The 14,083-nt window shown below is 40.6% G+C and overlaps 1 protein-coding gene across 5 annotated transcripts in view; it reads right to left on the reverse strand.

The window, feature by feature from the left end:
• Positions 1 to 14,083, reverse strand: part of smarcd3b (SWI/SNF related, matrix associated, actin dependent regulator of chromatin, subfamily d, member 3b) — a 43,213-nt gene that overhangs the window by 7,310 nt on the left and 21,820 nt on the right. For 2 of the 5 annotated variants that reach the window (XM_044339552.1, XM_044339550.1), the window contains exons 2-7: positions 12,646 to 12,863; positions 8,415 to 8,504; positions 5,523 to 5,565; positions 3,564 to 3,686; positions 3,074 to 3,199; positions 2,223 to 2,318 (exon numbers count right to left, since the gene is read on the reverse strand). In XM_044339552.1, coding sequence (XP_044195487.1) covers positions 2,223 to 2,318; positions 3,074 to 3,199; positions 3,564 to 3,686; positions 5,523 to 5,565; positions 8,415 to 8,504; positions 12,646 to 12,863 — 696 coding nt within the window. The remainder of the gene's footprint in view (positions 1 to 2,222; positions 2,319 to 3,073; positions 3,200 to 3,563; positions 3,687 to 5,522; positions 5,566 to 8,414; positions 8,505 to 12,645; positions 12,864 to 14,083) is intronic. The other 3 variants (XM_044339551.1, XM_044339554.1, XM_044339553.1) reach the window with 3 other exon arrangements.

Here is a 14,083-nt window from a genome sequence, read left to right on the forward strand (position 1 = left end):
GCCGAAATGTTATTTACATCTCCATTTTATCTTAACTGCTCAAGAGAATGAAAAGCACTTTAAATGCCATCTTCAACACAGTGGATTGTGGTAACTTGGCACGCAGCACAGAGTCATTTTTTCCTTCAACTAATGGATGACTCAGAACAGATTAAGTACTGATTGTACCTCAAGGTAGAGAAAAAATTATTTTGATGGAAAATCATTCGAAGTGAAGCACCTGGGTGCCTTGCTAAAATACCCCCTTAAAAGGAGGAACCTTGAGAAGTTATGATTTTCACTCTAAAACTCCTAAAGTGTTTTTTTTTTTTTTAAAGTCAATATATTTTGTGACGAGATAAAGTGAAGGGCAGCTAATGGTTGTTTTTAATAAGTAAGCACCTTGTTTTCTCAAGCACCCTCACACCCACTTGTTAAAACAACTGTGCAGTGTTGAAAATAAAATTTAAAAAAAATCCTTTCTGTTATAGAAAATCAGTTTATAAAAAAAAGAGAGGGCGGTCCAATCTCTGGGTATATTATATTATTATACATTATATTTGTATTTATATGATGTGGACATAAAAGGGGCGGGTTAGTTGGGTTGATTGTAGCTCGAGACTCAACCCGACACCACAAAATAACAAATTTTCAGTCAGCGTCCTTCCAGAGGCCTTCACTGACCCTGACTGCATAGCTGAACAGTCTGATTTGTGCAGAATACAAAAGCTTTTTTATTACTAATTGATATGATCCCAAATGAAAGCAATGACCTACAAAGTGACCAACAGGAAAGCTGTTAAAATGTGAATGTCGTCCAGATCGTCTGAAGAGATGAAACAAACACCGTTGTAGCTGCAGAGAAGTCCTCAAGTACTCTGACATGTTTTTTGTTGTTGTGTTCTGACTCACTGGAAATTAAACAACCACTATAGGCCTTTAAATGAAAGACATTTGGATATGTCACAGTAGTAAAAAGCACACGTGTAAATAATAAAATGAATAACGCCTGAATTCCATTTAGCTGCTTCAGTTTTAGAGTCCTGGTTTTGTGCACGTTGGTTCACCCTCATATTTTGTAAGTGATGTATCAAAGCTCCGGTGTGTCATTTGTCACGTAACAGTCAAGTCATAAACATCGATGTTACGGCTATGCTAGCATTCAGTTATGAAAAGTTTCTTTCGGTTTGGCTTGAATAGAAGCTTCTCCATAAATGTCAAACGGATTTGAAACTTCCTCGTCTCTCCGCTGACTGTCGCCGCCGTCGCTCTCCTCCGTGTTTATTTTTCCAGGCTGTGACGTGCCGACACTGAATGATGACGACGGGTTCTGACAGCAGTCGTTTAGCCACAGATCAGATAGGAATCAGATCTAGGGCCACATATACAAGTGGCCCAGATCTGATATGAAAAAAATCTGATCTGAGTCACTCGGGGGCCAAAAAAAACAGATTTGGGCCACTTCATCATGGCAACACAACCACTGTCCTGACTTACTGGGACGCTTGAATGGAACAGAGTCATTGTTAATGGAATTAGCTTCACCTGTGATTTTCCTGCTATGACGAGTCAAAATGTCTCCTGTGAAAAAGGTCTATTGTTGTAAAGAACACATTTTTTAGACCTTTTTTCATGGTGAACATTTTGACTTGTCAGAAACTGGAAAATCACAGGTGAAGCACCTACACACCTGTAGTCACACACAGGAGTTTTTACTTACAGATGCTTGATTAGACCTTTTCTTAAGCTCGGTAAGATGTACTTGACTCCTCTTCAGTGTGATTCAGCTTTGAGGTGAGAAATCATGAGCCAGTTTGAGAGAGATTGGATTGACCTCTCATTCAGAAAAATTGTTTATATTCTTCTTTGGCTATAGCTGCCGTTCTCCACAAAGAAGCAAACCATAAACTTTTTAGACCTTTCAAGTCTACAAGGTCAAGTATATGATACTCAAAGGATGTATGTGGGGTTGAGTTTTCTTTAAAGGAGAACAAGTGTTTTACCATCAAAGTCGTAATCACTTTAATTTCATTGCTGAAGGACAAATTTGTTACTGAACAAAAACCTATGGACTGCACTGTATTAGCTACCTAGCATGTTAGCATGTTTGTTAGCTGCAGCCAGAGCATGTAGTTATAGCACCATTCATGACACTTATCAACAGGTTAACAGTCCTTTAATGGTGTGTGGGTCATTTTTAAGCAGACCTCGTCCTCTGTGCACTGCGGCATGTTGGAACTGACCTCAACCAGGTGGTTGTCAGGACCATAAAGGTCTTTGTCCAGCTCGATCACCAGGCTCTTAAAAAACGAAGAGAACTTCTTCTTCTGCTTCCCCGGCTGTGAAAAAGAAAGACAAAGGTGGTCAGTTAATGTCCAAAATCAGACACAGAGACAAGTATACACATGAAACACACACAAGTAAGAGCACAAATGGAAACACTTGTCACCATGTCTTTGCTTATAGCAACATTACTCATCAAAAACCCACAAGAGGCTGACTAAGATCAGAAAAAAAAGTGAGACAGTAGACATTCTCAGGGTCCACTTCCTCCGAGCTCAACCAGAAATATTTGTGGTTTGTGAAACCTAAATGCTTCCTACCGCTGTGAAATGAAGGCCTTGCCTCGGACTGCTAAGAACAGTCGAAAAAGTCAAAAACAAATATAAGATTATTACGCTTTTCATGCTGCATCTGCAGTCGCTCTCAACACATTTTCAAAACATTGATAATTAATTTATATTCCAAACCGGCTGATACATTTGCGTCCAAAGACGTTTGAGCACATCATTACCGAGTCTGACTGCGGGCCAAAATCTACCCAGAGCAGCTCCGGGATCAAAGAGCGGCACACTTTCATACTAAATGGGAAGATTATGATCTCAGTTATTTTTTAGAGGACAAGCTGCAATTTGACTCGCACCAAATTCATTCGCCAGAGATGACATAATGCTGCATTTTCCAGATGATCAATATCACAGAATCTGTGTTATTAGTTCAGTAGTTTCCATTAGACTGTGTCACATAGTTTGAAAGTACTGAAAAGAAAACACGTGCGTTGTGTATTTTTTTTGAGACGAAAAAAAAAACTCACATCATCCAGCAACTTCCCCTCTACTCGCAGCTCCCATGATGCAATGCTGCCGTCAGAGTCATCGGCGTCAGGTCTGGCAGGGTTGAAGGTGTTGGATATGTAAAGTCTCAGTTTACGCTTTTGCTGCTGACACAAGGGCACATGAAACACCACAGTTTAAAGGGACATTTCACAAAATCACTAAGTGAAATGTCATGCTGCACGTGCCCCGTCTGATCTGATCGGATGAACCCAAAATAACAGCAGATTAAAAAAGGAAAATAGATTTTTTTCTTCTGTTTGAAGATGAGATGAGATGAGATGAGACAGACACTCTGCTGCCATGTGACAAACAAAATGCTCGGTTGAATGTCGTCACTTGTGTTATTGAACTGTTGAGGAAAAAAATATAGCAAATAGCATTTTTATCCCTCTAAAAGTGGATAAAATTGCATTTTGGAGGTCAGCAGGGCACAAAGGCTACTCATGAGTCATGACTTCGTCTCCTTACCTTCATTGGTCTCTTCAGTGCTTCCTGGATATCCACACGTTTGCGCATGATGGTCTGGTCCAGTTTGCGCTCAAACGCCAGCAGATCCATGTAGGCCTGAGACTCTGGGACCAGCTCACGGATCTGCTCAGAGGACACACGACAATCTGATGTTAGATTCTTCATATCAGACAGTCAGATTTTCCTCACAGATACAACCTGAATATCACTAAAAGGATTAAGCAGATTAGATCTCTGCAGATGGAGGGGGTGGGGGGGTGGGGTGGGGGGGGGGGGGGGGGTACTGTCCTGTTTCAAGGACATTTAGCACCTTAATGTCCTGATTACTTTAATTACCCCTTTAAGCAGATTTATGGTTGGAAAAACTTATTTCATCTGTATCATCTTGTTCCAACTTTTCATTTAATCACACTCAAGACTCCATTTTTTTTTTATGGCTGCACTATTATTCCTCATGTCTTGTGCAACATTTTCTCACAAATTTGAGTCATATTTTGTATCTTTGGAAATTGGGGACTTCCACTAGAATATAAAAGTTAAAAATAAAGTTCTGGTGGTTTTTTGGGTAAAACGTGACTGATGCACTGATGGTCATTGAGGTTTAAGGGGTTAAATATGGAAAAAAAACTACTGCTGCTTCAATCCAACCGGAGAAACTAAAACATAAACAAAAAAAAACAATTTTTTCTTCTGACACATTAAAAAAACAATCTCGCCAAAGTCCATTAGTGGCTGTTCTGGAGCGTTCAATACTATCACACAATGTTCCTCAGAGATGGAGTTGTAGATGTTCAAATGTCCATTTTTCTGAGCACTTTAAGCACTTTTCATCAATGTCCAGACTGTGACATTCTGACTTTGAGTTCACTTTCTCTTAAAAGCTCATCATCACCTAAAAATGTGCATCTGGTTGCCTCATTATTTGGTATAACTGTGAACAATATTTGTTCTACGTGAGACTTATTTTCTCCAGAAGTCACTTTACATTTAAGGAGATGACAGACAAGCTGCTGCCCAGTCTGTCATTAATACTGTAGGTCCAAACCATCCTGGGGACACTGAGGGGATGAAAAAAAATGAGATGCAGAGTGTGCAGCCAACCAGCCTGCACAGAGACATTACCATACCGATGAAAGTCCTCCGAGCATCAAGGGCTTCTGCTTACCAAACTGTGCACACACACACACACACACACACACACACACATCCTATAGTCAGCTCCTTCTCTTCCCTCCCTCCCTCTTCTTCTTCCCTCTTTCATGTTTCTTTTCTAAATGGCTGCCTTCATTGTTCCCTCTCATTCCTCCTCTATCTCCATCTCGTTGCTTTTCACCGGGCCGAGGTGCCGAGCAGATGGAGGAGGAGTGTGGCAGACATTCCCTGTCCCTGACTCATTATTGTGGAGTGGCGCCCCGGCCGTGTCTACTGCTATCTCCCTGTCTGGGTTATGTCAGTGGGGGGATAAGACCTGAACCCAGACGCTCACAGTCTCCAGACCTCCACGGTCTCAGTGTGAAAGCCCGCTGTGTGCCGGCCATGACATGGTGAGGTGATGGCGTGGCGCAGGGCCGAAAACTGAGACCACGGGTTGAAAAATCACAACCTCAGTAGGCACAGACTCACCTGTGGTAACGTAGTGATTCTGCCGCCTCTTTCGGTCCTACTTGTGGTTGCGTCTCGGCCATATCCCGCTGACTATTCCAATTTAAATCAATGAACCACCGTCCAAATAACAGAATGAAACCCTAAAACCTCCTGATCGCTCCCCCTCATCCTCTCCCTTCTCATTTAGAAATAACACATAATCATCTGGCCCTCTGCGCCTTTCCAAGAACCCCTGACATCAAAACCAGGACCGGGATTTTTCTGCTTTGCACACAAAAGGTAACAACAAACACACACACACACACACACATAGAAAAAACAGAGCAACAAAAGGTAAAAAATATGCAGCCTCACCCTTTGCGGAAGAATCTTGTCTGCCATTTTCCTTCTCTTAGCACTAGAGAGAGGGAGAGAAAGACAGAGAGAAAGAGGAAAAAGAGAGCATGTTACTATGGTGACTGATAGCGTAGCACCCAGACCATCTGCTAAAATGCTGGGCCATATCCAGCACCCCAGCGTCCCAGCTGTGTGTGTGTGTGTGTGTGTGTGTGCATACGTGTGTGTGCGTGTGTGTTCTCTGAAATGCAGTGGTCCACCTGGAGAGCGAAAGCCTCTAACAGCCAAAAAAGTGTCACATCACACATCTTTTGCCTGACATGTATTCACTGCACTCGCACACACACACACACACACACACTCACACAAACACACACACACTCTGCACAATCAGTGGGGCTGTTGCAGCAGGGGCTCGGATGGTGACAGGATGTGCGTTCAAGAGCTTTCAGGAATGCAGAGTCTTCAAGATTTTCACCAAGGAGAAAGCTTGCATGTGTATAATATATATATGTGTGTGTGTGTGTGTATGTGTGTGTGTGTGTTTGTGTGGATATTTTCATTCACAAATTCCAGGCATTTCCTGCTGTGTGATACTTACCAGGAAGGTAATGAGGAGAAAAGACAATCTGTGCCAAGTTGGTGCCTTTGTCAGAACTTTCTCACCGGTTGACACTGATTTTAATATTCAACACTCAGGCTTCCAAATTTCATTTAAATTCTAATCGAAAAAATAAATCCGTGGACACCTGTGATATGTGGAGAACCCATGAAAATTCATGCAAGTGTTCTGTTATTGGTGCCTGCAGAAGGACACCGACTAAAAGCACCTAGATGTCACTACACTGCAAAATGGTTGTGTTATAACCTGCAAAGCACTGAAAGGTGTAAAGAAGCAGTGGGATTAATGTGTTATTTTAAAGGATTTTAGATTATTCTCATTACTCCTAAATTATAAAAGACAAATCTAATTTCAAGCAGCTTTATTTTACATTTGTCAAGTTTCATTGCTTCTATTCTTTTCAGTCACTTTTAAAGGACGGGTTCACAATTTTTCAAGTGTGTCTTAAAACGACAGTCAGGTGTCCATATAGACACTGAAAGAGGTTTTCCTTGCTGTAATCATTCCTCCTGCTCATACTGGCTGTTAAAAGATCCCCTTAAAATGTGCTTTCAATGTAAGTGATGGAGGCCAAAATATGAGGCTTCAGTGGCCTGAGTTAGTCATATCAAGTGGATATCTGCCACATTTACTGTCTTTGTTTAGTTTACGTCCTTATGTTTTATGTCTTGCGCTGTCTACCTGTTTAACTGTTGGACCGCAGGCTCCTAGGAAGCAGTATTTCATCCCAAATGTATATTTGTGTAAGGATGGGTTGACGATAAAGAGAGTCTGAGTTTTAGCATCAAATTCCCTCTTTGTGTTTCCTCGGACAGTGTTTCCCTGTTGAGCTGCGGTGGAAGTATAGTAACAAAAAAACAGACTTTGGCACTAAAAAGACTATAATGTTGAAAGATATTGACTTGATTTAAATAATTTGGACGGCTGAAGCTTCATATTAGCTTCAGATAAAGTTTTAAATACATTTTTGCACAGAAGGAGGACTGTGGATTTTGGCTCCCATCACTTAAATCATGAGTGCTTTATGAAGGGATCTTCTAATGGTCAGTATGAACAGGAGGATTATGGAAAGAAAAACAACCTGACTGTCGTTTTAAGACAGACCTTTAAGGCTGTTTTACTAATTCAAAGCAACATTTTTTTTTTTAAATATGCTCATTTTAGAGTTAGATTAGAAGCTCAACACAACTGTTACAGCTGTCCAGTAAAGCTGTTAGTTTAGCTTAGCTTAGCTTAGCTTAGCTTAGCATAAAAACTGGAAACTGCTAGCTTGGCTCTGTCTAAAAGTATCAAAATCTGCCTACCAGCAACTCTAAAGCTCACTAACTAACATTTTATATCTTGTTAGTACAAAAAATTAAAGTATTAATCTTCTCATCTAACTCTTAGAAAGCAAAGAGTCAAACTATTCCTTTAACGATTAGCTAGTTTTTATTTTTGCTTGCCTGATTTTTTTGTTTGATACTTGGATTAAGCGATATGAATAAAATCTTCTATCACAGTATAGGTAGTATTATATCAAAATATCAATATATTTTGTGGTTAAGTTTAAATTGCCTGAAATGCTTCCCCGAAAGTAATTTGACAACGATAAAATAAGCTGTTTTTGGCTAATTCAGTGACTTAAATACCTGAAAAATAATAGGTACTCACTATTTAACCACATTACAGACAATGACTTAATATAACCAGTGCTATTACAGGAATAGATACCACAGTATAAATGGTATAAGGGGAGTTTTTCCTACATCATATCCTCTCTCAGTATATATCGTCATATTGCCCAAACCTGTTTGATAGTAGCAAACTTCTCTAGATTAAAGAATATTTTTTATATTTGTAGAAGTTTTGTTTTTGCAGTGTAGAGAAATATCCTACCACAGAGCACTGCAACGGTCTGTGAAGCAGTGTGTTACATCAGCATGCTAAATACTGAAACAAGCCTGCTGCAAGGAGAATTGAAAGATCCGGGGCTGCAATGCAAAGGAAAACACAAACCTGCATCACAACATCTGCCATTTTTTAACAATGTCTTAAAAAGGGTTCGATATTGGAGTCTACTTTATTTTTCTGCCCTAGCTGCAACAAAAACTGTTCCCATCATGCCATGCTCCAGTCCAAAGCATGCACCACTACATTTTAGGTGTCATCTACTGTAGGAGGCTGTACGTACAAGTATGTTTGGCCATGACAACTCATTCAGGGAGTGCTGGGCTCAGGTGAAAAGGCTAAAAAGGCCAGAGTCATCAAACGTAAGAAAACGGTCATGCAGCAGAATAAACTCCTACTTTGATCCGAGCGTGGGATCTGATTGGGGCTCTCTCATGTCCATCTGCCTCGCCGGCATCTCATTGGCTCCGGGGAATCCGACTGGCTTCCTAAGAATTGGTGAGGATTCGAAGGTTGATCCGATTAGTGAGTTGTGGCGAGACACACACTCAGTGGCAAGAAAGAAGGATGTCAGAGGGGTAACACCTGGTGGTTTTCTGGTATGTCTGTATGTATTGGATGTGTGTTAAGTTCAAGGGTCTGTTAGTAGGTGCAAACTCTAAAAACTCAGACAAGGGCAGGCACTGGGATGGTCGTGTAACTGTGTCCATGCACGCACAAAGTGCAGCGGAGGAGGACCTGGGAGGCGTCCTGCTCGTCTGAGGGACACGCTCATTCAACAAAGTTTCTCAGTGAACCAAAACAATCATGCTTCACACACACAGACAGACAACACACTGATAATGGACACACTGTGAACTTGTGGATCACAGAGCAGCAGAGGGAAGGGAGTAGACAAGCAGTGTGTGAGTTTCTTTTTTTTTTTTAAATTCAGCTCAGGATCGCTCTGAAATTTAGATGTTGCATTGACGTGATAATGAGCTTTGGACTCTCCGGTGCAGATGAAGTCAACATGCAAATTACTTATTCACTCAGTTCAGCACCTTAAATCCGCCGGCCTACGACCAAGAAACCTGTTTCATTACTGTATAAATCCAGCAATACTCCTAAGCAAACTGAAGAGTCCAAGGTAACCATTTTTAGGTGAGACTTCAAGGACAAAGACCAGAATTACTTGAAAAAACCAAGGTGTTAATGTCCATAAAAGAAACAGAGCTTAGTAGTAGTAACATGGTCCTCAAGAGAAATCTCAAAAAAGGAAAGAAAAAACCAACTTATGTGTACACCAGAATATTTGAGGAGATGTATTAAGCTAGTTTCTGAAGAATAAATGAGCACACCATTCAGGAGTAGCTTCACATCACCTGGAAATCATGTTTTTGACTTTCAGATGTTAAATGTCTCTCTGGGTGTGATCAGTACGCTCTGATATCACTGTTCATCGTGGTTAAAGGTGCTACAGAGCGCATTTTGCAGATGACTTGAAACTTCTATCCAGAAAACGTCAGTAAAACAATTTAATTCAGCTTGTCAGCAAGTCACTCGTAGTCAAAATATGAAAGACTATAAGAGCAAAACTGCTGCAGTTCGTTATAATATTAAGAATTGGATGAATTATGACTTCGATTCAACTAACTGAAGTCCGTTCTCATCATCGCCTTCACAGGAAATTTTGGTAAGTGCAACATTGTTGAACTTTTTTGCTGTTTAAACAGCTTCCTTGTATATCTTTACATTACACTGTGCTGTGTGTTTGTTGCTAGAAAACCATGGTTGGTTACATGGTCATTCAACTCTCTAACGCATAAAATACCTAACTAACTAAAGAAGCCTCAAGCTTTATGACACCACAGCACATCTTGGTCAAACACAGGAGTCATTATTTATCATTATCAGTTCATCTACTGATGATTTTTTCCACTTAATTAGTTTTTATAATACTAGAAAATATTGGAAAACCTCCATTTCAATTTCCCAGTGCCCAAATTCACACACTCAAATTGCTTTTGTCCAACTGACAGTCCAAAGACAAAGATATTGAGCCAGTAAATATTCACATTTGAAAAGCTTAACAAGTGATTTTTTTGTGCCATTTTTGCTTAAAATAATAATTTAAATGATTAATGAATTATTAAAATTGTAAAAAAAACCCAACAAAACAGCTCTAGTTGGTTCACATAAAAAGGTTTACATAGATGACATTTATTACACGGCAACATAACTTTGCAAATGGAAAGTATATTAAGCATCTGAACTTTAAAGACTATGATTTTGATGCATTATTTTTGATAGCTTTTTTTATGACTTTTAAGCAAATTGTGAGCATTTTAAGGCACATATGATCCATGCAGATGACTTTTCTTTAAAGCGAGACTAACTATTGTCTATTGTAACTTTTGAAAGAACAAATAACACATTCTTCTCCTCACAAATGAAACGTTTGACTCATAAGTGATAAAAATGCAGCCTTGATCAGTAACTTCGGATTTTTGCTGCTACAGCCTGGCATGGTCTGGAACGACCAGCAGCTTATGGAGGCAGACTTTAAATAGCTATTTCAGTGTAACTGACATTACTATTACTTATCTTCACTTGTGTCTTCACAGAGTTCCCTGCTTCAAAGACACAGCTACAACTCTCCTGTTTTGGGTGATGCAAAACTATTCCTACCACTTAATGCAAACAAAACAGGAATTTAGCCCTATTTTTAGCATCAACCTGCTGGGACCATAAGGTCTCAATGACACTGCAAACACAGGTGGCCCGCCCACAGCTGGCAGCCGGTGGGGTCCGAGCGGGATGGAGGAGAAACGGCGAGCTGGGACATCAACTTGTTTGTCAGAGGACGCACTCTCACTCTCACAAAGAGACACAGACACCTGGGTGGGTCACCCTGGACCATCGATCACACCCTCCACAGCCAGCCAGGCTGCTCTAGGGGGTTGAGGCCCCCGACGCAGGACAACATTTCCCCTGACCTGTTCGACAAGCTCGCTTAATTGTAAGTGGATCAATCGTGCTGCAGATACCGAGAGAGTGAAACAGAGAGAGACAGAGGTCCACTGAGTGCGCATATCGATCTTCTTTCTAATGACCATACCTGCCACACACTCGTCTCCTTATAGACATCCATCTACTGTCTGCGTGCAAGTGTGTGTGTGTGTTGGTGTGTGTGTGTGCCTGGGATACTGATGTTCAGATCTTTTGTACACGCTAGATGAATAGCTGACAATAGATAGTGTAACAATATGCCAAAGAACATACTAGAGCCTGATCGTCTGCAGACAGCTGTGTGGACGCCACATGAATATGAAGGTGCACACCAGACTACATAAACAAAAGACACATAAAGGAGGAACAGAGAGGAAACATTCGGTCGTGTCAGTGATTTGGATGCAAAGTGAGCAAGACCAAAGATGCAGTTGGGAAGGAGGGCAATGTGCAAGCTTGAAAACTAGAAACAAAAACTGAAATGAAAGCTGAACAGAAACACACAAAGGTAATGGTTTCACTTCATCAACAGGGTTTCTGAGATGCGGACTCTGAAGGTCAGTTTTTAGGAGATCACAGTGTAGAAATGGCTGTTGTAGATACAGTATGTCTACTCTCACTGTCTTGAAATGTAAGGCTACTATTTTTATGACCCCTTTCATAAACAATTACTCTCTTTTTTTATGAATCCGTGATTGTTTAATCTACACAAAGTCAAAAAAATAGGGAAAAATGCTCCTCACAGTTTCCAATAGCCAAAGTTGGCGTCTTCAAATGGCTTGTTTTGTCTGACAACAGTCCAAAACCAAATTATATCCAATTTACAATTATATAAACAAAGAAAAGCAGCAAATCCAGAAATTTGAGAGGCTTGAACTAGAAAATATTTAGCATTTTTTATTAGCTATATTAATGGATGGCAATGTTGGTTGACCACTTTGGTCCTGAGTGAAATATAAAAATATCGACTGGATTACCATGAAAGTTTATACAAACATTCATGTCCCCCTTTAGGGTGAATTAAAATAACTTAACGTTCCATCTAACGCCATCATCGGGTCAAAATTTTATCCGATACCTGTGAAACTACTAGCGTTCCCATCAGCCTCAGCTGTACTTTGTGTTTTATGCTATTACATGCTAACACGCTAAACTGAACCATGTTTTTTTTCTCCAAACCCCAAACAAAAAAAGCCAAACTTCTCAAATACATTATGTTTTATGTTGTCTTGACACGAACAGCCATAAAAAAACAAAAGCCTCATTAGAATACAGTCTAAAATTAGCAAAATCATGAGTTAAACCAGGAACTGTGTTATCAAAGAGTCAAAAATCAAACTATGAATTTGTTACCTACGTCTGGTACTTGACAGTTTTTGCTGCTTGGTGTGACAGACACATTTTGAACAGTACCAAAAATAATTTTTTGTGATCATTTCCATATTTGGTTATGAGGATCCACGCCAATATGAGCAAAATTAGATGTTTGAATCATCCATTCATTCATTTTTGACATGTTAGGTTGAAAGACAGCCATTGTGGTCTACATGGATCTCAACCATCTCACACAAAGAGTAGCCAAATGCAAGCCATGCAGTGTTTAGGTAGGACTTAGAGGTCGACTGGATTCGGACTCACTTTCTGGCCCGGTTCTGGACGGCCTGCTGCTGCTGCTGCTGCTGTTGCTGCTGCTGCTGCTGGACCTGCTGGGAGGGGGCAGGCCTCTTACGACTGGGCTCCATCACCGGGGAGGGCAGGCCGGGCCGCACCGCCGGGCTCCCGCCGTACGGTGGACCGGGGGGGCCCATGGGAGCTCCCTGGTGGGGCATCCTCGCTCCAGACGGCATGCCAGGACGCTGGTGAGGAGAGACCAGGAGAGAGGAGGGTCACATGAACGTAGAAAAACATCTTCTACTGTGTCATCTGATTAATTATAATCACAAATTACTATTTCTAAAAATATAACAAAGGAGAATTAGATGAAACATCAGATCAGTTTTTATGCATTTCCGTCTGCTGGATTCAAGCTGGACCTTTTTTCTTTTTTTTTTTTTTTGACAAAATCATGAAGTAGAGCTGCAAAATCAGCTCCAGATTGTCACTGTTTGAAGTGATATTTTGGTGAGTGCTCTGGTTACAACTAGGAAGATTTCTCTGTCAACAGGAAGTGACAAATTGAAACTTAAGATCAAAATAAACGGTCTCTCTAGATGTTCTACTTCTCGCCTACCTTTGGTAGCCTTTCAGCAATCAAACAGCAGTTGAGCTGGTAAACACCAATATGCTTTGTGCAATTTAATGAGGTCGATTTACACGATTTCTGTGTTTTGAGACTTTTCTATTAGGAGCCACAAATTTGAAAGAAACAGTTTAGTGAAGATTTAAGTGTTATGAGACGTCTTTGTTAAACCGAAATTATACTTTTCTGCATTCGTGAGGGTCCGCTAAGGTCTGCGCGGCGTAAATTTCGTCATCAGAGGGTGTGCGCGTACATGTAGGCTCTGTGCGGACATCTGCGTACCTCCAATGTGTTGTGACTACGCTACAAGGGCACCATTCTTGTAGACGCTGATCTACGCCGCATGTGTGGAACGCATCCTCCAAGCGGACTCCAGCAAGTGAAATAAACAGAACTACTACACGTCCGTGATGTCCGTAGTACATTCAGGCCTTTATACGGTTAACGTTAGAGAGCAACAGGAAATATGGAGCGTGTCATTGAGGCAAAATAAATCTGGTGTGAGATACAGTAATTTCAGGTGTATCCAAATCATTAAACATTTAAAGAAATCCACTGATACTAAAGCAGCAATCAGTTTTATTTTGTCTTGTTTAAAGATAACTCAAATTTCCAGAAAAAGCCAGAAACAAGAGCATCTGTGCTGAGAACAAACATTATTGTCTTGTTTCTCTCTTGTTCTTTTGTCTTGTGTAAATAAAAATCACATTTGATGGCTGAAAAACAGAGTAAATGAAGATTTTTTTTTTTTCCTTTTTCAGCAGCGTGCAAACTCGCACACACTCAAACACACACACACACACACACTCCTCCTAAACAATGCAAACAGTGTCAGAG

This window comes from Thunnus albacares, chromosome 21 (genome assembly GCF_914725855.1).
Source record: "Thunnus albacares chromosome 21, fThuAlb1.1, whole genome shotgun sequence".
Lineage (NCBI taxonomy): Eukaryota > Metazoa > Chordata > Actinopteri > Scombriformes > Scombridae > Thunnus > Thunnus albacares.